This window comes from Phyllobates terribilis, unplaced genomic scaffold (genome assembly GCF_046119375.1).
Source record: "Phyllobates terribilis strain yellow unplaced genomic scaffold, ASM4611937v1 Scaffold_4__5_contigs__length_816908805, whole genome shotgun sequence".
Taxonomy (NCBI): Eukaryota; Metazoa; Chordata; class Amphibia; order Anura; family Dendrobatidae; genus Phyllobates; species Phyllobates terribilis.
The window spans coordinates 482,935,848-482,959,812 of record NW_027362764.1 but is presented as its reverse complement, the minus strand read 5'-3'; the positions used below and the strand labels follow the sequence as shown (position 1 = coordinate 482,959,812).

Genomic DNA, 23,965 nt, shown 5'->3' with positions numbered 1-23,965 from the left:
AGATGAAGTGATTATAACAAATACCTGATAGATGACCTGTCAGCCCTTCTGACGTGTTTGTCTTATCAATTATTTGTATTCACCCATAAAATAATAATGGAGTATCTTTCATAGAACTTGGATTTGTGCCATCCCTTTGTTATTTCTCCAGGAAATGTGTGATAAAATTGAAAAGGGAGTCTACATTTTTAGATACGAAAGTTTCATCATTATCATAACAAATGGCATCTCCTTACTGTAAGTATGACGATATTATGGAACTCTCTACAACATGATGTTGTAATGTTCGATTCACCAAACAAGTTGATCTTGAGAGCAAATCTAATTGCCTTATGTGGAGTCAATAAGGAGTTTTTCCCCTAATATGGGACAATTATCTGGGATTTTTGCCTTCATCTGTATCAATATCTTAGGTTTTAGGTTGAACTCGGGGGAATTGTGTCTTCTATCAACCTTAAAATTATGAAACGGGGTGCTCCTATTCACTTGTCGATGGGGCATTGTCACTGTCATGTCTCTAAACTATTCAGATTTCATCCTTTGATTTACTTTTTATGCTGCAAGATAACATATACTGCATATGTATATACAATACATTATCTCACCAAACAATAAACCATGTCTATGTAACTACCTACACCTTGGGTTTTTAATTTCATTTTTTGGTGAGATAATAATAATAAAATATAATAGGTCCTAATTCATCAAGCCCGGCGTTGTTCACACCAGTCTTGCTAAGAGATGCCTGATTCAATAAGAGGAGTGCGCCTCTTAAAGACGTTGTACACTACTTTTTAAGATTCCCCCGATGTATTAACCCAGAGATTATAAGACGCTTTCTAAATACTTTGCTGTGCCCTTCTTGCCTGTGAGCGGCGCTATCCTTGGCCACTCACAGGCATCACGTGACCTCCGCTGATGTCACGTCAAGTTCCGGCTGCAGCCGGGGGTGACTTACTTCTGCGTTCCACGGTGGATGCTGGGTTGCGCGCGTCACACCCAGCATCCACTGCGCGCTCTCCTTCTCCTCATTCATTGGGAAAGCGTGCTATGGATGCTGGGTGTGGTGCGCAGGGTTACACCACCCACAATCCAGCATCCACCGTGGGGAGCGCGTCATTGATATCACGCCTCACCTGACATGACACGTGATGCCTGTGAGCGGCCAAGGATAACGCCGCTCACAAGCAAGAAGGACACAGCAAGGTATTTACAAAACGTCTTATAATCACTGGGTTAATAGATTGGGGGACTCTTAAAAAGTAGTGGACAACTTCTTTATTGACCGAGGCGAGACTTAAAATTGATGTGTGCCTCCATGCGCAGCATCACAAATCTTACTCCAGAGTACGATTTGTAAGGTATGCCAAAAGTCATTGTGAATTAGACGAGTGGGCGTCAACACACCTGTCCTGCTCCTGTCCCCTCCAGCTCTCCCTATTTTGGTGGATCTGGACAAAACTGGCATGAAAATGCCAAACATCGCAACCTCACATTTGCACAACCTCACATTGGGCAAAGATGATGCGACTTTTCAAAGTATTAACTACAGATTTCTGGAGTAAACACTTTGATGAATTGGGGCCTATGTTTAATATAATAGGTGGAAAGCAGTAGGCAAATATTTGCTCTTATGGGCAATTTGTTAATATATGTACATGGTGCTTATACTAAACAACATAAAAGATGTCTACACATACAATATGACATACAAAACACGCATTTATCAATGCATAAGTTATGAAGAAAAATTATTTTAATTATTTTAGAATATAAATAAAATATGTAAAAAAAAACTGCAAAGTGAATGTATGTTTATTTAACAGGTACCTGGACTTTCTTGCCACATACACCAAAACTTTATTCTGTATATATCACCACTTGAAACACAAAGCTGAATCTGACTGTTGAACAAAACAACTAAATAACAATTAGAAAAGTTCCAGAAAAGCTCATCTTTGTGTTGAATTAGCAAGATTGTCTTCATGTATCTCACGATTTAGGGTGGAGGTAAATTTTGGTACAATTTGGTAGATGACACATTTGAGAACATTAGATGTATAGACGCCAGGATTGTTCCTGTGGTTTCACCATCTTCTTGATTAATCTGCATGTTCATTAGCCTAAAAGGTTTTTTTTTTTGCACAGATCCATCATATTTGTACCACATAAAGGGAGAACTTGCACCCGGCCATTGTCCTGTTCTGTGTCAGTTGGACTTTTACTCAAAATGGCTTTCTCAGCCCCTGCTCATTCAGTATTGATGGAGCATTAATGCTACAGTCCCTGGCTTCACAGAATCCTGGAACTCCAGCAAACCCTGGTCTCCCCTGCTGGCCTTGGGGACCACTGTCACCAGGAGGTCCTTCTGGTCCAGGTTGGCCATCCCTGGCAACTCCTGGGTATCCTGGATAACCTATAACATTGAAATACAAATAGTTGAACTACAGGAACATTGCAGTCCATAAGACGAATCAATGAGAATATACATATCTAGAGTGAGTGTTTTCTCAGCGTGTGAGCTATTTCACAGGATATGTCAAAATGACAGGAACTGGTGCTGAGGAACAAGTGATGAATGTTCCAAAGTCACACTTTCCATTCCACCTCTGGGCCAACCTAAAATCTACGAAAGTGCTATTCCTACAGATAAAATCAGGGAAAATTACACAGTAGTGCTGCACACCATAAATATATTCCATTTATTGTCATCAAGTGTTCCAAAACTTCTGTGTATTCTGCTTGTATATTAGATCTATTTACATAAGTGCTAGATAATAAAAGAATCAACAAATTGCATATCCCAATGTTTCCAAAAGATGGACAGAGGTAGGTATTCACCATCAGAAAATATACACTCATCAAAATTTTCCTGAGTTAAAACATGAGTAATTTGAGGTCTGAAAGCACTGTTTCTTTTTTTAGTATTTTGACGCTTTATCATTTGCTGCAAATAAATACAACATTTTTAGCTTTGTATTTCGGAGACATGTTGTCAGTAGTTTATAGACTAAAACAACAATGTACATTTTACTCAAAAATATACCTATAAAGAGAAAAATCAGAGAAACTGAAAATTTTGCAGTGGTCTCTTAATTTTTGCCAGAGCTGTATATCTGCCTGATCAGTGATGGAAATGGAAATAAAGCACAACATTTGTGAACTTCATATTCAGCATACATTTCAGGATAATCTTCAACAGACACACTGATTATAAAGACCCTCATCCACTGGCCACTATCCATGCTGTTTAGTAAAGATATTTCTTAAGATGGTCAATTGTAAAGCAAAGAGCAGCAGGTTCTATTTCCCTCTAAAGTAAAATAAAGGTATACCGGTGAACCCCAAATATACACACTGTACTTAGTTTCAGCACAAAGTGGACCTTAGTTTGAGCACAAAGGGCTGAATTCAGACAGTTGTATAAAAAAATTGTCCCTTTACATGCAGAAAAAACAGACGATTTTTCATTCGCATACTATAGGTATGTCATCCGTTTGGCTGTCATTAACATCCGCAGGACATCATTATGATATCCCTTTTTATACATCAACAATTCAAAAAAATATTAGAAGACTGAATACAGTTTTCTGTTTAATAATTGCAATTGATTTATATACAATGGATGCGGATCATCGGAGAAATGTTTTTACAAAGTAAAAGTGTTGACTTAACTCTAACATATTTTTTCATGTCAGAGAAGGATTTAGTGTATGATTTTATAATTTTGTAATACATTCTATGACATACTTCATATATTAAAATTTCTTTTTTGCCAATCTGTTTACCTCTTGGTCCTTGAACTCCATCTGGGCCTGGTAGTCCTGTGCCTTGTTCTCCTCTCTGTCCTTTCCCACCCTTCTCACCTGAAATGTATAAGAATAATAAACATGAATATATGCAAAACCCAAATAACTGTTAATGAAAAGAACCAGTTAATGTCACAAAACAACCTGTAGTTATTTGCTTATGAAATTATTCCCAAATAGAATTTGGAAGTATGAAATATATACAGATTTTTGGGGAACTAAGACAGTTGCTTGTCTTCCAACAGAACAACGGATTGATCAAGTTACATGTAATCCACTCTTACTTTCACTCATGTTTTCTATCAATGAATAATCTGGATGACCACTCATACATATTAGATTTTAAGTGGATCTGGCTAAAATTTTCATAACTTGCAGACATTTATATAATGAATATGGATGCCATAAGTATTTACAATTTAATTAATGTTATTAGCTTACCTTGATCACCCTCAGCCCCTTTTTGCCCAGGAAGTCCAATGGGCCCTCTGGGGCCACGTTTCCCATTTATTCCAGAAGCGCCAGGTTTTCCCTTTAAAAATTAATATTAGTTATCGATTATTTTTGTTACAAAATATTTGACTTGAATTAATTTTAGCATTTCACAAGCTGGTACATTTCATTTATTAATCCATATAGAGGAAATAAACACAGTATCACTTGATGCAATCTTCAAAAGAACTTGCATGTGAATAAATTCACTGCATAGCTATTGATTAACTTCAATTAATTAATATAATGATCCTAATTTGATGGGTTTGGACAATGATATTGAATTATTTAGGACTGGAGTCAATTTAAAGCCTCAATCACACTTGGGTCTTTTTCATAGAAAATCTTTCATCAAAAAATGTTCTTAATCTCAGATGGCCAGTGAAAGAAGCGCAAATTAGTTTTATAAGGTCTGTTTCTCCCTCCTTATAAAATAAGAGGTTTGAAACAGGGATATCTAGAAAGGTATTTAAGATATGGACTCAAAATCAACTCCCAAACCTACTGCCAGTTTTTAGAAGACACTTTCTTCAAGCAGTGGTGAAGACATTAGTCTGCAACTCTCAATAAAACCATGATTTTCATGCAGGAAAATGCTCCATCACATGCATGTTTCGAAGTACTTCACTGCTTTGCTAGCCTGTAAAAGCCTTAAAGATGAAAGAATAATGACATTTCTCAGCTGACCAAAGCCTTATTGAGAACTTGTGGGTCCTTCTTAAACAGAAGATTTACGATGAAGTAAAGGAAAACAGTATACCTCTCTGAACAGTGTCTGGGAGGCTGTGGTTGGTGCTACCAAAAAATGAATAGTCAACAAATAAAGAAACTGATAGACTTCATGGATGGATGACTGTTATTGAAAAGAAGGGTGGCTACATTGGTCAACGTTATTTTTTTGAAATGTCAGAAATGTATTTTTGTACATTTTGAGTTGTTTGGTCACTATTCTCACTCTAAGGCCATGTTCACACGTTCAATATTTGGTCACTATTTTATATCAGTATTTGGAAGCCAAAATCAGGAGTGGAACAATCAGGGGAAAAGTATAATAGAAACACGTCACCACTTCGGTATTTTTCACCCATTCCTGGTTTTGGGTTACAAATACTGATGTAAAATACTGACCAAATACTCAATGTGTGAACGTGGACTAACACAAGAAAATAAACAATTGAAATGGGAAAATGTAGGTTTTCATTTAATTGCATAAGAATTCCGCACACTAATAGTTGCCCAATAATTATGCACACACAGATATTCTCCTAAGAAAGACAAAACCTCTCTTTTACTTTCTTATACAGTGAAGCTTATTAACCTTTTGGATTGAGCGACAGCACACGGCATTGTAGTTGTTTAATAGCCCAATTAATGATCAAAAATACAAATTGCCTAATAATTTTCCCTAAGTGATGAATGGATATTGCTCCTCGTTGTTGTGCTCCTCTTTTGTTTTTATATTGTGTGTATTTGAGTGATCCTCATTGTTTATATATACATTTTTCTAATAAAGACTTTGTATTTTCATGACTTGGGCCGTTTTTTCTAAGTTTTTTTCTTTTCTTGTTCTCCATTCCAATCTTGCTTCGGTAGTCCCTATTATGTGGATTTATAAGTTCTATTTTGGGGTGTTGCCAATTTGGGTTAAATTTACTCTTCACCCCATCCTTCCATGTCTTGTGCTATTTATTAATTCTAGCTGTGTTTTGCACAGGTTTCCCATTGGAGTAATGGACTATAAAGCCAGTGAACAAGCCTGGCTTGGTAAAATTGACCAAATATTTGGAAATGATGGATCTGTAACTCAGGGGGAAGGCAATCAGAGATCTGGTATGTTGGCTGATTCCATTAAACCACTCCTATTCAAGAGAACAAGGTTGTGGTGGAATAAGACATTTTTGGACAATTATTTACACAAAAATCTGATTCCTAGAGGTTTACGCATTAAGGTGATGCCATCGTTTCCCATTGATGATGATACATTTATTAACTCATGGGAAGAAACATGCAATCAGGCTTCTAGAAGGTTTATGGTACTTTTGATCGGTCTTAATATGAACATATTGACCAATATTGATAAACAATTGGAGGAATTATATGTGAAGGCTAAATCCACACTATCAACAGAAAGCCTTCAAGCCCTGAATAATGAAATGGAAAATCAGGTAGAAATACTTGTTAAAGGCATTCAGGATAATCAACTAGCGAAATTTGGCTGGGATCTGAAGGATTCACAATCAAATGCGATTTATAGATGGAAGAGAACATTTCAACATACTAGACTAAATAGAACTCCGTCTATTTCATCTGTGGCGTCCAATAGTGATGGGTCACTTTCATCAGCCTCCTCTGTACAAATAGGACATGGGGTGCGATCAAGACACAATTATTCCACCCGCCAACACCCTTACAAGCGAAGCTTTGACCAATCTCCTGAGATGAACAGAAGGGACTTGAAGGTAATTAATCTTAGTACTCAAGTCCTTTCTGATTCGGACCTTAGTGTATTAAAGAAAGGATTAACTTTTGCACCTAGTGCTACTTTCGATAACTTCACTGCTATTAAGGATCTGAAAATCTTTGCACGAAAATTACAGTTCAAAAGATATTTTCATGATAAAACTTTACAAAATATGTTTCCTACAGAAACAGAACAGAAGGCACTAAGGGATCTGGAGGAATTGGAAAGGGAGAGTGAAAAGGGAGAAGGTAATATAATTCCCCCCTCAATTGCACCCAAGTCTAAAAAGTTTCCGCCCCTGTCTGCCTGCCCAAACATCGATTTATTTGTACAAATAGTCTCCAAAAACCTAGAAAGATTGCCTAAAAAAATTCCATTTGACAATCTCACCAGGAAAGAGAGTGATTCATTGAAAAGCTTAAAATCTCTTGGAGATGTGGAAATCAAGCAGGCAGACAAGGGCGGAAATGTAGTTATTTGGCCTAAATCCAGCTACGAGCAAGAAGTATTTCGTCAGTTGAATAATTAATGAGGCTAATTATAAAAAACTTACCTTTAATCCTGCTAGTAGCTTCTACTCTAAATACGATAAACTACTTCAGAGGACAACAGATGCAGGCATTATTTTCCCAAAACTATGCTCTGCCCTTAAAGTGCTGGAACCAACAATCCCAACACTTTACCTACTGCCGAAAGTGCATAAAGATAGTACATGTCCACCCGGAAGACCAATACTATCCGGTTGTGGCAACTATTTAGAGAATGCTGGAAAATTCATTGATACCAAATTACAACCTTTAGTTGAATGTCTCCCCTCTTTTACTAAAGACACTGGGGATTTTCTTAGGAAGATTGATGGACTCTATATTGGGCCCGATACGCTATTGGTCACTTGTGACATTTAGTCACTTTACACCAATATACCAATATACGTCATGCACACGGGATCAGAGCGACTTGTTTTTTCTTACAATCAGCCAATCACTCAAAAAGTATGGTTGCTTTTATTTTAGAGTTATTGGAATTTACCCTTTCTCATAATTTTTTTGTGTTTAAGGGGTCATACTTCCCGCAGCTCCAGGGAACAGCGATGGGGGCACCTTTTGCCCCCTCCTACGCCAACCTGTTCCTGGGGCTGTGGGAAAGAGACCTCTTCCAGTCGGATCGGCTGTTGTCGATGGACCGCGTCCTCTTTTGGGCGCGGTACATCGACGACATCTTCTTGATCTGGCAGGGTTCTTCAGAAACATTGGATTCTTTTATGGGGGAACTCAATGCTAATGATTACAACATTCACCTGACTCATAAGGTTGACTCTTCAGTCATTGAGTTCCTTGATGTGAAAATTATGCGTGATGAAAGAGATAAGCTGCAGAGCAAGGTTTATCGCAAGCCCTCTGCGGTGAACTCTCTCCTACATGCATCATCTGCACACCCCAAACACATGATCAATGCTGTCCCCATATGTCAATTCCTACGGTTAAGATGATTGTGTTCTTCTGACACGGAATTTATGACACAGGCACAAGATCTCACCAGATTTAGGGAGAGGGGTTACAGTTGCCATGCTGTGAAGAGAGCTTTTCACCGCGCTAAATACACCACGAGCCATGACTCTCTATATATGGTTAAACCGGCTAAACACAGTAATATGATACGGTTTATTACCACATTCAATTCAGGGGCATCAGATGTATGTGATTGCCTCATTAGATCATGGCCAATCCTTATGGCAGACCCTGTTTTGTCAAACTACTTATAATCAAGACCACAAATTACTTTTAGGAAGGCCAAAAACCTTCGAGACCATCTTACAAGAAGCCACTATCATTACAACATCCCTCCCAATTTTTGGGGTAGACCAATATCAGTTAATGGCTGTTCACCATGTGGAAAATGTGTGGCTTGCCCAAATGTTGAATATATTGACTCATTCATGGACTCACAAGGGTCTAGGACTTATTCTATCACTAAACCAATCACTTGCACCTCCAAAGCGGTAGTGTATTATGCAACATGCCCGTGTCCTAAAATATATGTAGGACTTACTATTAGACAACTAAAAACAAGAATACGGAAACATGTATTAGGCATTGAAGCGGTGGCAGTTAAGACTGATATCTCTATACTAAAAACACTACCCAAACACTTTAAAATACATCATGGGTGCGATGCATCAAAACTTAAAGTTCGGGGTATAGACATGATTACCAGCAATATCAGGGGTGGCAAAGTGAGTCAACTTTTGGCCCAAAGGGAGAGTAGATGGATTTGGGTATTGAAGACCCTCCATCCATTGGGCTTGAATGAAAATATCAGCTACGTTCCATTTCTCCGATCGCCTTCCTACCATTTTAGACTTTAATTTAGTTTTTAATTGGTGGTTGGGGTTCTTTTATACTTACATTTGTTTCCTTTCTAGTTTCCCCCTGTGAGAGTCTGCTTCTTTCCATCTACCAAGCATCCTTATGGACATCACATGAAGATTTATCCATAAATCCTTTGGACGTGATTGACTGATTATGTTTACAATGTACCTGCTGCTTGGCCATATGATATATTTTTTACTTGTCCAAATATTACTGTATCACGTCAAGGAATAGCGTCTATATGTTGTATTATAACTGATTATGTGAATTTTTTGTCTTTTTTTGACGTGATGGACTGATTATGTTTACATTACATTTGCTGCCTTGCCATGTGAAACATTTTTCATCTGTCCAATTATTACTGTATCACGCAAATGAATTGTACTTATATACTGTATTTCATTGATTATGGCCATATATGCCAGGGTTTCGGACATAGCCAATTTATTGGATTGATAGATATAAATTAATATTCAGCATTTGCCCTTATGGGGATTATGATAGAACTGTTGGTTCATTTCTTGATCCTACTACATATGTTGGCTATCTCCTTATGTTCCACTGGATATTGTCCTCAGCGCCTGCTGCTGTGCCTTCGCTGACCGTATCTATATGTGGTCTGTGACGCGCGGTCACGTGCCACCCATGTGGCCACGGCGTCATGGATCACATGACGCGGTTGCCGTCGATGCGGCGGTGGGGCGGTGACGGACATGCGTCGCGCCACACCCTCTCCTCACTCATTGGCTCGAGACCTACACACCTCCCTCTCTGATTTGGATTAACCACACATTGTATGAGCTGCCGTTTGGAGACCTCACTTCTTATAGTGAGCGCCTCTGCTCATAGTTGAGGTGTCATGTTTAGACTTACTTGCTGCTCTGGGAACATGCTTCTAGATTAGATTCCACACTGGGCAGAGTTTTCAAACTACATTATTTTCTCCATTAACCTTCTCATGAGTTACCTTGTAGGATCTCTATTGTAGTGCTTTATTGTACTTATAGGTAACTCACTTATATTTGGCAGTGCACATTTTCCCTAAGTGATGAATGGATATTGCTCCTCTATTGTTTTTATATTGTGTGTATTTGAGTGATCCTCGTTGTTTATATATAATTTTTCTAATAAAGACTTTGTATTTTCATGACTTGGGGTGTTTTTTCGAAGTTTTTTTCTTTTCTTGTTCTCCTAATAATTGTGCATGGTGTATATACATATATATATATATATATATATACATATATAAAAATATATAGAGCTATATGTGTGCGTGTGTATATTGTATATGAATATACACTGCTCAAAAAAATAAAGTGAACACTGAAATAACACATCCTAGATCTGAATTAATGAAATATTCTCATTGAATACTTTGTTCTGTACAAAGTTGAATGTGCTGACAACAAAATCACACAAAAATCATCAATGGAAATCAAATTTATTAACCAATGGAGGCCTGGATTTGGAGTCACCCCCAAAATTAAAGTGGAAAAACACACTACAGGCTGATCCAACTTTGATGCAATGTCCTTAAAACAAGTCAAAATGAGGCTCAGTATTGTGTGTGTGGCCTCCACGTGCCTGTATGACCTCCCTACAACGCCTGGGCATGCTCCTGATGAGGTTGCGGATGGTCTCCTGTGGGATCTCCTCCCAGACCTGGACTAAAGCATCCGCCAACTCCTGGACAGTCTGTGGTGCAACGTGACGTTGGTGGATGGCCAGATGTGCTCAATCGGATTCAGGTCTGGGGAACGGGGGGGCCGGATTCCATTTGCATGACAGCATGTGAAATTGATTGTCAATCAGTGTTGCTTCCTAAGTGGACAGTTTGATTTCACAGAAATTTGATTTATTTGGAGTTATATTCTGTTGTTTAAGTGTTCCCTTTATTTTTTTGAGCAATGTATATACATATGTACACACATATAGGTCTAAATGTTTCATGAATAGTCATTATATACTGCAGTTTAATTGCTTGTTCTCACCTTTTTTCCAGCTTTCCCTATCACTCCAGGTGGTCCTGGTGGTCCAATTATTGCTGCACCTGCTGTTGGACAGCCACTAGCACACTTTCCTCTTATGCTGGCTGCATGCTTTGATGTTGATTCTATTACAACCTTGCGGCACAACTCATACACTAGATTATCTGGCATGTCGGGTCCCTTTTAGAATAAGTGAAAGAAGTCATTAAAAATCAGTACTGACTGAGACAGAACCAACCAACATTAAAAAGTTTCATTTACATTAGTTAAAGAAATAAGACAGAAAGCATAATACTAAGCTTAAGGCCCATTTACACAGGTTGATATTTGACAGACAAGCATCCTCCATAAGACTAATCGTTTTTCATCATTGGTCTATGTAAGTATGCCACCGATCAGCAAACAAATGGCCAATCGCTCATTTTTCGGGTGATTGGATCATAATAAATCGTTGTTGTTGGCAACACGTCCAACCCATGTAAATAGGGAATGTTCTGCCAACAACATGCATGATGTATCATGATTGTTCTGTCCCTACACAGTTCATATTGGCAAGTTGAGACAAATGGATTCTGGAGACGCTCCCGTGGAAGAAAGAGTAACCAAAAAATTGTTGAATCTTCCAATTGTGGTGCAATCACATGGAGGATATTCCACCAGGGATTAATATTTGTAGGTTTATTAAAAAAAAATCATAAAACCGTGAATACACAGAAGGGACATGGATGTACAAAAGGGAAAGGGAGAAGGGAGTCTTTAAAAAGGATCACACAACGCGTTTCTGCTCATAGAGCCTTCATCAGGTGTGTATCAGATTGGCAAGTGTGAGTGGGCCATTAGCCATAAAAGAATTATTGCTTTCGCGTAAGTGAAGAAATGTATACAATTAAAGTATCATGTACACTAAATCTAGAATATATTCGAGACCAAGAAACTCTCCCTTTTTCTTATAAACAAAGATTTTACTAATTAAGCACAAGAATTACTAAAACATAATTTTTACTAATTAAAAGTAAAAGTAGCTTCAGGAGACAAGGATAAGAGATATTTTAATTTTGGCACAAACTTCCACTGTGTATGATAAGGCACAGGCATTGTTATGGTCTGTCGGGAGGGCTTCAGTAGAAAATGTTTGAGAAGCTCTGATCTGTAATATGGTACTGTCTAACAAGACTGTCTACATAATTTGCTTACATGTAGCCCGGGTAATCCAGGAGGGCCAGGAGGGCCCTGTTCTCCACGATCTCCAATAGGTCCAGGATAGCCTCTAGGGCCTGGTGATCCAGGAGCACCTGTCCTGCCCAATTGACCTGCTGGTCCTCCACGACCTCTTTTTCCTTGCTGTAGAGACATGAAATATAAAGGGAACCTGTCATGTTGAAAATGGTATCTGATCTATAAGCAGGAAGTTATAGAGCAAGAGGAGCTGATCAGATTCATATACATTTTTATGAGAAAAATGAGTATAACTTGCATTTCATTAATTGAAATCCCTGGTGTTTGTATGCGTATCAGTCCAGTGGGTTGTCCTATTCAGTTACTGGCAGTAAAAAATAATTTACTGGACATATATTTAATATTTTGGCTGGGAAGATGATGCCAATTGCACCACATGGTCCCCCTTTCAGGATATCAGAATGAATCAAAAGAGAATAAACTCCAAATAATATAGAACCTACATATGTCGAACAGACTGGAGTACTATATTCATGCAATAAAAAATATAATATTAGTGTTAACCTCTTTTTATTCCTTGTTCTTATTGTCTTGTATTATAATTGATTACAACAATAAAATATTATATTTTTGATTGCATGAATATAGTACTCTAGTCTGTTCGACATATGTTTGTTCTATAGTATACTCTGTATAACTGTGAATGCAAAGATAGTTGTCACCAGTGATTTAATTACATAGGTTGAAAAAAAGACCTAGGTCCATCAAGTTCAACCTTCCTCCCCAATTGTACATTTTGTCATTAATTTAACTAGAACCCACAATGTTGTGTGTGTTGAGGAAATCATCCAGCCCTTTTTTGAAAGCTGTTATAGTATCTGCCATCACTACCTCTTGTGGTCGGACATTCCACAGTCTGACTGCTCTAACTGTAAAGAACCCTTTCCGATTTAGCTGCCGGAATCGCCTTTCTTCCACCTGTAATGAGTGTCCCCTGGTCCTTAGTATGGTTTTTGGAAGGAATAAATCACGTGCTACTCTTTTGTACTGACCACACATGTATTTATACATGTAAATGAGATCCCCTCTGAGGCATTTTTTTCTAAGCTAAACAAGTCCAACTTTTCCAACCTCTTATCATTTGAGAGGCCTTCCATCCCTTGTAGTAATCTAGTTGCCCGTCTTTGAACTGATTCTAACGTCTGAATATCCTTTTTAAAATGTGGAGTCCAAAACTGGATCCCATATTCTAGATGAGGCCTCAGCAGTGATTTATAAAGGGGTAACAATACATTGGGATCGCAGGATTTTATTTATCTTTTTATACATTCTAAAATCTTGTTTGCTTTCGCGGCTGCTGCCTGACATTTCAATTAATCAAATGCAAGTTATATGGTATCTTTTCCAACAAACCTATATCTCATTCTGCTCAGCTTCTCCTTCTCCATACCATTCTGTCCACAGGTTAGCATGCATGTACAACCTGATAGGTTCCCTGTAAGCTACATACTATTTTTGAAGCTGATAGCTAATGTTGCATGTACTGGACTATACTAATATAATAGTTCTGTATATGTGTACAATGAATTACTGTTCCTTTATTTGGATTTTGTAAGACAAAGTTATAACAATTGATGTTAAAGGGGTATTCCAGTAGATCATTTTTATTTCCTGTCCACTGAGTAAGTGAGAGATGTTATCCTCGGAAATACACTTGTAAGGGTGGCTTTAACTTATTTTGAAAGCGACATTAATTAACTTACAAATCCCTTGTCTCCAGTGTCACCGGCATACCCCTGTTTTGAAACAAACCATAAAAAAAGATTAATTCCATACTGCTCTTAATAGCAACAAGTATGGTGCCAAGTGTAAGCTCTGTTCTCCCAAATTCAGAAGTGAGCACCTTTCTCTTTCCAATAGAAGTAACATTTAAACTAAGCAAAAAAAAATACAAACAATGCTTCACTCTTATTAGTCTAGACACACTTTTATCGTACACGCTTCATGAAATAGTTGCCCTATTTAGAATGCTTACATCATGAAAGTGGTCTAAGGGGTAACATTTCTCCTTATGGAGAGTGACAGGCCTGTTTCTCTGAAGAGACAATTTGCATACATCATGAAAAAGACTGCACTATTTGCCCTATATGCTCTAATACTTGGACTTTTTTTTATACGTAAATGCATGTATTTTGGGTTAAAAATGATTTCTGTAATTGGGTTTCATTAAAAATTTTGCATAGTTTGGCTTTTAAAGGGAATCGGTTAGTTGGATTTTAAACTCCCAAATTATTTATATGTGCATGTTCCTCTTTCAAAGACAAGTCCAGCAATACCCTTATATGGCCAGTATGGTCTGTTACTGTGAAATCAGCGTTTGAATTTATATATAAATGGCGATGGTAGATCTGAAGCCTCTGTCACTCCAGCTCTATTCCCCGCCCATCGCCATCTCCTCCTGCTTGACTGACAGCCTCTGTGCTGTGTGACTTCAGGCAAAGGAGCCATCAGTCAAGCAAAAGAAAGCGACGCTGAGCAGGGAATAGAGCTGGAGTGACAGACGCTTCTGATCTACAGCCTAATTTGCATATTAATTAAAACGCTGATTTCTCAGTAACAAAGGAACAAGCTGGCCATTTAAAGGTATTGCTGGATTTGTCTTTGAAAGAACTACGTGCAGATATAAATTGTTTGGTATGTGAAATCCTGCTGACAGATTCCCTTTATGGTTCAAGGCAGCAAATAACCTGAGATGAGATGATTATCTCACCTTAGGTGGTGATCTTAGCTATCGAACAATGGCAAGCACAAGCCCTCTGCACCCGATTCCAGCCAGACAGCCATCCCCAATGTCAAGATGTTCTGTGTGGTTAACAGGGGAGTACAGAGAAATCACAGGGCCCCAGAGGAAAAGTCTTAATTGCGCTCCCTCTCCCCCCACCACCAACAAAAAAAAGAAAAATTGTTCTGTGGATTAGGGGAGTCACAACATATATGCAGAGTAGGGCGTATCTCCCAACTTTTAAAGACACATGTATGGCGGAACTTACAGAGTAATTTTACCCCTATTGAAGCCCCTTAGTATTCTCACCCACTACGATAACCCCTTTAAAGTCCTCATTAAGTATGATGCCAATGAAAATGCCTTCCAAACACAGCATGATACTCCCACAGTGAATTTAATTATAGTGCCCCGAACACAGAGATGTCCCTCAGTGCCCCATCACACATGATGGCCTCCACTGTGCCCTCATGCACATTATGATGGCCCCAACAGTCCTCCCACACACATTATGATGGCCCTCACAATCCCCTTACACACATTGTGATTACCCCACAGTCCCCCCCCACACACATTATGATAGCCGCTCAGTCCCCCCCACACATTATGATGGCCCCCACAGTCCTTCCACACAGTATGATGGCCCAAAACAAAGTATTATGACCCCCAAAGTCCAAATACATAGTCTAATGCCCCCTACCCATAGTGTAATGGCCCTCTGACAGCCATCCACACAGTATGAGGCCCCCACAGCCCTCCACACAGTATAATGGACCACAAATAACCGTCCACACAATATAATAGACTCTCCACAGCTCTCCAAACAGTATAATGGCCAGCACACAGGGCTCTTTTACAACAATTTAAAACCTTTTTGTGATTGTTAAGAATATAGTACATATCAAACACATACATGGTTTTACCTTACATTGACGTAGCTTTGCACTGTGGTTTTTGGCAGTATCATTTCTGCAGGTAAATCGCATTTAGAAATACTTACCAAAAACTGCATCACTGTGGTAATTCTTGGTAAAATACTTTTAGGTTTTGACATGCTTTTTTTTAATGTACTTAAAGGGGTTGGCTACTATATCTTTATTTTAATAGATATGTTGTTCACATGATTATTAATTTGTGCACACTTACAACTAGATAGGTAGAACTTTTATAAACTGCCTTTAAGATATATACAGTTGTAGAATATTGAATGATGTACATAACACATATACACTGCTCAAAAAAATAAAGGGAACACTCAAATAACACATCCTAGATCTGAATGAATGAAATATTCTCATTGTATACTTTGTTCTGTACACAGTTGAATGTGCTGACAACAAAATTACACAAAAATCATCAATGGAAATCAAATTTATTAACCAATGGAGGCCTGGATTTGGAGTCACCCCTAAAATTAAAGTGGAAAAACACACTACAGGCTGATCCAACTTTGTTGTAATGTCCTTAAAACAAGTCAAAATGAGGCTCAGTATTGTGTGTGGCCTCCACGTACCTGTATGACCTCCCTACAATGCCTGGGCATACTCCTGATGAGGTTGCAGATGGTCTCCTGTGGGATCTCCTCCCAGACCTGGACTAAAGCATCCGCCAACTCCTGGACAGTCTGTGGTGCAAAGTGACGTTGGTGGATGGAGCGAGACATGATGTCCCAGATGTTCTCAATCGGACTCAGGTCTGGGGAACGGGCGGGCTAGTCCATAGCTTCAATGCCTTCATCTTGCAGGAACTGCTGACACACTTCAGCCACATGAGGTCTGGCATTGTCCTGCATTAGGAGGAACCCAGGGCCAACCGCACCAGCATATCATCTCATTACCTTATGGCAGTCAGGCTACCTTTGGCGAGCACATGGAGGGCTGTGCGGCCCTCCAAAGAAATGCCACCCCACACCATTACTGACCCACTGCCAAACCGGTCATGCTGAATGATGTTGCAGGCAGTCGATCGCTCTCCACGTCGTCTCCAGACTCAGTCACATCTGTCACATGTGCTCAGTGTGAACCTGCTTTCATCTGTGAAGAGCACAGGGCGCCAGTGGCGACTTTGCCAATCCTGGTGTTCTGTGGCAAATGCCAAGCGTCCTGCATGGTGTTGGGCTGTGAGCACAACCCCCATCTGTGGACGTCGGGCCCTCATACCACCCTCATGGAGTCGGTTTCTAACCGTTTGTGCAGACACATGCACATTTGTGGCCTGCTGGAGGTCATTTTGCAGGGCTCAGGCAGTGCTCCTTCTGTTCCTCCTTGCGCAAAGGCGGAGTTAGCGGTCCTGCTGCTGGGTTGTTGCCCTCCTATGGCCCCCTTCATGTCTCCTTGTGCACTAGCCTGTCTCCTGGTAGCACTTCCAGCCTCTGGACACTACGCTGACAGACACAGCAAACCTTCTTGCCACATCTCGCATTGATGTGCCATCCTGGATGAGCTGTACTACCTGAGCAACTTCTGTGGGTTGTAGAGTCCGTCTCATACTACCACAAGTGTGAGAGCACAACCAACATTCAAAAGTGAGCAAAACATCAGCCAGAAAGCATTGGTACTGAGATGTGGTCTGTGGTCCCCACCTGCAGAACCACTCCTTCATTGAGGGTGTCTTGATAATTGTCAATAATTTCCATCTATTGTCTATTCCATTTGCACAACAGCATGTGAAATTGATTGTCAATCAGTGTTGCTTCCTAAGTGGACAGTTTGATTTCACAGAAGTTTGATTCACTTGGAATTATAGTCTGTTATTCTGTTGTTTAAGTGTTCCCTTTATTTTTTTGAGCAGTGTATATTTATACATGCATTATATGCATAGAAAAGTCATATAGGCAGTGCAACATCAAGGGTATAAAAGGCAAACAGTGCTATTTTTTTTTATTGAAATCCAATTGCAAAAAATGATTACTAGCCTTCAACCCCAGCCTGCCGCAATCAGTTTTGGCAGCTGAGGCCAGATTTGTAAACTACAATTTGTTATGCAATTTCTTCAGAATATAGCAATATTATATATGTGGTCAGAATCTACTATTTTAGCACACTGCAGGGTTCAAAAGGGAAGGAACGTTATTTGATTTTTGGAGTGCACATTTGGCTGGAATAGATTGTGGATGCCATGCCGCATTTGCAGATTCTCTGAGGTGTCAAAACAGCAGAGACACCCAAAAAGTGATCTAATTTTGGGAACTAATAATACACCAGAGTGTGAGCACCCCTTTAGGGCCGAAAAATTCTAAACAACATATTACACAGAGGGTAAATAGACCCTATTTAAGGGATATGCTAAAAGATAACTTTTATTAATTTTCATTGAATGTGGTAAATCTTTAAAACTACTCTAGTGGACCTGTATTATTAAAGTATATAAGGGAATTCCTGATTTTGGAGTCCCTATCCTGCCAGCTTTTACAGATATTCAGCCTTTCAAAATGTATACATTGCCAAGCTTATATCATGGCTGCAGTCCATGATTCCATATGGCAGGTTTTATATGTACTAGTGGGGGAGCTATATATGTGTGCTTTTAGATTCATTAGTGCTTCCTGTAGGAAACAGAAGTGAATATATTTAAAAACTGTATAGAATCATGGATTGCAGCCATGATCTAAGCTATGCAATATATACATATTGAAAGGCTGAATATCTGTAAAAGCTGGCAGGACAGAGACTCCAATATCAGGAATTCCCTTATATACTTTAACAATACTGGTTCACTTGAGTAGTTTTAAAGATTGACCACTTTTAATGAAAATTAATAAAAGCTATCTTTTAGCATATCCCTTAAATAGGGTCTAATTACACTCTGCGTAACATTTTGGGAACTGCACCCCTTAAGGAAATCATCTAGGGGCAATGAGCATTTTGACTCCACAGGTGCTTTACGGAATTAAAGAGAATTGGACGACATGGAAACGACAAAATACATTTTTACATTACAATGATCCTTTAGTGTTATTTTTTTCATTTTCACAATAGGTATAGGAGAAAGTGGCCCCGCCATGTCTTATACAATTTCTCCAAAGTTTGGGCACACAGCAGGGCTTAGAAGTTAAGGAGTGCCTTTTGCTCTTAGAGCGCAATTTTAACTGGAACAGATTGTGGATGCCATTACAAATCCCCTGAAGTGGCAAAAAAAGGCAGAAAACCCTAAAATTGACCACATTTTGAAAACTACAGTCATTAAAGAATTAATCTAAGGGTAAAGTGAGCATTCTGAACTCACTGGTGCTTCACCATATATGTTGTTGAAAACTACTGTTCGGGCACACTGCAGAGCTCAGAAGGGAAGGAGCGTCATTTTGGAGTTCAGATTTTGCTGGAATGGCTTACGGGTGTCATGTCACATTGTCAGAGTCCCTGAGGTGGCAGGACAGCAGAACCCTCTACAAAAAAAATCACATTTTACAAACTACATTTCTAAATCAATTCATTTTTGTTTATCTTCACATTTTTGACAGAGTGTGATAGTGTTTTTATAGTTTTTTTTTAAGGTACATTCTATATATTTTAAAAATAGGGGTGAGCTGGACTTTTTCTTTTTAATTTTTATATATATTTTACTTTCTTAATTTTGTGGAGTATTTTTTATATTTTACATACTTTTTCAACTATTTCTTTACTTAATCTTACTATGGCACTTGAACACTGAACAGTCTGATCGTTGGCCTAATACTCAGAAATACTTATTTTCTGCACCATATTAAACCTGTCAGGTCTTCACTGACAGGAGGCCTGTTAGACCCTACTTATGGCAAAGCTTAAAAGGCCATCATACCTGAAGGATCTGAAGGGCATTGGTTTACCTCTACTTGCCATAACAACCATTGGCACTCCACAATCACAGCACAGGGACTTAAAGAAGGAGCCCCTTCCCACTCACAACCACTTAGATCCAACAGTCACTACTGACCTCAGTATTAGTGTTGAGCCACCCCCGTAGTGTTCGGGTTCGGTTCGGTTCGTCGAACACCGGGATGTTCGAGGAACTGTTCGTCGAACTGTTCGTCGAACACCTTAGAACACCGTCGAACACCGTTAAAACCAATGGCAGGCAAACAAAAACACATAGGAACACATAGAAAACACCTTCAAAGGTGTCCAAAAGCTGACAAACTGCTCAGAAGACGCTTTCTTTAAAAAAGCCGGCCGGCAATTCAGCAGCGGCATACACCGGTACCCGACAATTTAGACATGAAGGAATAGAGCATCACACATAGATTAGATAGATAGAAACATGTCAGTCACATATATATGAAGTACAGTGACAGTGTTGCTTACTGTACTTGTCATTTAGTGTAAAGGATTTATTAAAAAATATAATAGTGTTTTCGTGCACCGTCTCTTTAAAAAAGCCGGCCGGCAATTCAGCAGCGGTACCCGACAATTTAGAATAGAAGGAATAGAGAATCACACATAGATTAGATAGATAGAAACATGTCAGCCACATATATACGAAGTACAGTGACAGTGTTGCTTACTGTACTTGTCATTTAGTGTAAAGGATTTATTAAAAAATATAATAGTGTTTTCGTGCACCGTCTCTTTAAAAAAGCCGGCCGGCAATTCAGCAGCGGTACCCGACAATTTATAACAGACAGAATAGAGCTTCACACATAGATTAGATAGATAGAAACATGTCAGTCACATATATATGAAGTACTGTGACAGTGTTGCTTACTGTACTTGTCATTTACTGCAAAGGATTTATTAAAAAAAATAATAGTGTTTTCATGCACCGTCTCTTTAAAAAAGCCGGCCGGCAATTCAGCATCTGTACCTGACAATTTATAACAGACAGAATAGAGCTTCACACATAGATTAGATAGATAGAAACATGTCAGCCACATATATAATAAGTACAGTGACAGTATTGGTTACTGTACTTGTCATTTAGTATTAAAATAAAGGATTTATTATTAAAAAAAATTGGCGTGGGGTTCCCCGTAATTTTAGTCTCTAGCGGAGGTTAAGCAGACAGCTGGGGCAGATGTTTGAAGCCTGGGAAGGGGGTAATACCCACGGAGCTTCCCAGGCTACTAATATCAGCCCCCAGCTGAATACCTAGCCTTTACTAGCTATTAAAATGGAGGACCCCCCCAAAAAAAATGACGTGGGGTCCCCCCTAATTTAATAGCTAGCAAAGGCTAGGCAGACAGCTGGGGGCTGATATTAATAGCCCAGAAAGGGAGCCATGAATATTGGCCCCCTCCCAGGCTAGAAACACCAGCCGTCAGCCGCCCCAGAAATGGCGCATCCATAGGATGCGCCAATTCTGGCACTTAGCCTCGCTCTTCCACGCTGCCCTGGTGCGGTGGCAGGGGGTAATAGGGTTGGGGTTGATGTCAGCATATAATGCCAGCTGACATCAAGCCCAGGTTAGTAATGGAGAGGCGTCTATAAGACACCCCCATTACTAACCCCATAGTCAAAGTTAAAAAAAAAACACAAACACCCAGAATAAAGTCCTTTAATTGAAATAAAGACACAATTCTTTATTGTTCTAAATTAAACCATACTTACCATCACGCCCATTCCAGCTGAAGCCAACGATCTCCTGCAATAAAAGAAAAATAATAAAGCAACCTCATCCTTACCTTTCCATGGTTCCCAGGACAACTTCAGCTCTGCTACATCGAGATGACAGGCTGGACCGCAGCAGAACGCTGCCATCCAGCCTGTCATCCCGCAGACACTGAGAAGCGCAGGCATGCTTGCGCTCCTCAGTGTCTGACTGTGACGGCATCCAGATGAGCCGACAATGAACTCGGCTCACCTCATGTACGTCACTGACAGCGTGGGAAAATTCTCCTGCACTCAGCGCTTCAGCGTGAGAATTTTCCCACGCTGTCAGTGACGTGCATGAGGTGAGCAGAGTTCATTGGACATGACCTCGGCTCATCTGGATGCCGTCACAGCCAGACACTGAGGAGCGCAAGCATGCCTGCGCTTCTCAATGTCTGCGGGATGACAGGCTGGATGGCAGCGTTCTGCTGCGGTCCAGCCTGTCATCTCGATGTAGCAGAGCTGAAGCTGTCGTGGGAGCCATGGAAAGGTAAGGATGATGTTGCTTTATTATTTTACTTTTATTGCAGGAGATCATTGGCTTCAGCTGGAATGGGCGTGGCGGTAAGTATGGTTTAATTTAGAACAATAAAGAATTGTGTGTTTATTTCAATTAAAGGACTTTTTTCTGGGTGTTTGTGTTTTTTTTAAATACTTTACTAGAAATTCATGGTGGTCATGTCTAATATTGGCGTGACCCCATGAATTTCGGGCTTAGGGCCAGCTGATAATGCCAAGCTGGCCTTAACCCCTTTATTACCCAGTGAGCCACCGCACCAGGGCCCTGGATGAGTTGGGTACAGCGCCAGAAGATGGCGCTTCTATGAACGCGCCATTTTCCGGGGTGGCTGCAGACTGCAATTTGCAGCGGGTGGGGCCCAGAAAGCTTGGGCCTCCCTGCGCTGCAGATTCCAGCCCCCAGCTGCCTAGTTGTACCTGGCTGGACACAAAAATAGGGCGAAGCTCCACGTATTTTTTTTTTAAATTCATGAAATTCATGGAATAATTAAGAAAAAAAGGGCTTCCCTATATTGTTGTGTCCGGCTAGGTACAAATAGGCAGCTGGTGGTTGGGAGCAGCCCGTTCCTGCCTGCTGTACCTGACTGGACACAAATATAGGGCGAAGCCCCACATCAATTTTTTTTTCATTATTTCATGAATTTCCTGAAATAATTTAAAAAAAATTGACGTGGGGCTTCGCCCTATATTTGTGTCCAGTCAGGTACAGCAGGCAGGAACGGGCTGCCCCCAACCACCAGCTGCCTATTTGTACCTGGCCAGACACAACAATATAGGGAAGCCCTTTTTTAAAAAAATTATTTCATGAAATAATTAAAAAAAAATTGACGTGGGGCTTCGCACTATATTTGTGTCCAGCAAGGTACAGCAGGCAGGGACGGGCTGCCCCCAACCACCAGCTGCCTATTTGTACCTGGTTGGACACAGCAATATAGGGAAGCCCTTTTTTTCTTAATTATTCCATGAATTTCATGAAATAATTAAAAAAAAAAATGCGTGGGGCTTCGCCCTATTTTTGTGCCCAGCCAGGTACAACTAGGCAGCTGGGAGCTGGAATCCGCAGCGCAGGGAGGCCCAAGCTTTCTGGGCCCCACCCGCTGCAAATTGCAGTCCGCAGCCGCCCCAGAAAATGGCGCGTTCATAGAAGCGCCATCTTCTGGCGCTGTACCCAACTCATCCAGGGCCCTGGTGCGGTGGCTCACTGGGTAATAAAGGGGTTAAGGCCAGCTTGGCATTATCAGCTGGCCCTAAGCCCGAAATTCATGGGGTCACGCCAATATTAGACATGACCACCATGAATTTCTAGTAAAGTATTTAAAAAAACACAACACCCAGAATAAAGTCCTTTAATTGAAATAAACACACAATTCTTTATTGTTCTAAATTAAACCATACTTACTGTCACGCCCATTCCAGCTGAAGCCAATGTCTTCTGCAATAAAAGTAAAATAATTAAGCAACCTCATCCTTACCTTTCCATGGTTCCCACGACAGCTTCAGCTCTGCTACATCGAGATGACAGGCTGGACCGCAGCAGAACGCTGCCATCCAGCCTGTCATCCCGCGGACACTCAGAAGCGCAGGCATGCTTGCGCTCCTCAGTGTCTCGCTGTGACGGCATAAAGATGAGACAAGCTCATGTCCAATGAACTCGGCGCACCTCATGCACGTCACTGACAGCGTGGGAGAATTCTCCTGCACTCAGCACTTCAGCGTGAAAATTCTCCCACGCTGTCAGTGACGTACATGAGGTCAGCTGAGTTCATTGGACATGAATGAGCTCACCTCATGCACGTCACTGACAGC

General features: G+C 40.1%; 1 protein-coding gene across 1 annotated transcript in view; it reads right to left on the bottom strand.

Moving 5' to 3' along the window:
- Window positions 1–1,815: 1,815 nt before the first annotated feature.
- The window catches only part of LOC141264384 (uncharacterized), a 101,546-nt gene continuing 79,396 nt past the window's right edge, over window positions 1,816–23,965 (bottom strand). The window contains exons 23-28 of the mRNA XM_073676677.1: window positions 14,059–14,091; window positions 12,314–12,460; window positions 11,123–11,299; window positions 4,251–4,341; window positions 3,789–3,866; window positions 1,816–2,416 (exon numbers count right to left, since the gene is read on the bottom strand). Of these exons, the coding sequence (XP_073532778.1) occupies window positions 2,226–2,416; window positions 3,789–3,866; window positions 4,251–4,341; window positions 11,123–11,299; window positions 12,314–12,460; window positions 14,059–14,091 (717 nt within the window). The 3' untranslated portion in view covers window positions 1,816–2,225. The remainder of the gene's footprint in view (window positions 2,417–3,788; window positions 3,867–4,250; window positions 4,342–11,122; window positions 11,300–12,313; window positions 12,461–14,058; window positions 14,092–23,965) is intronic.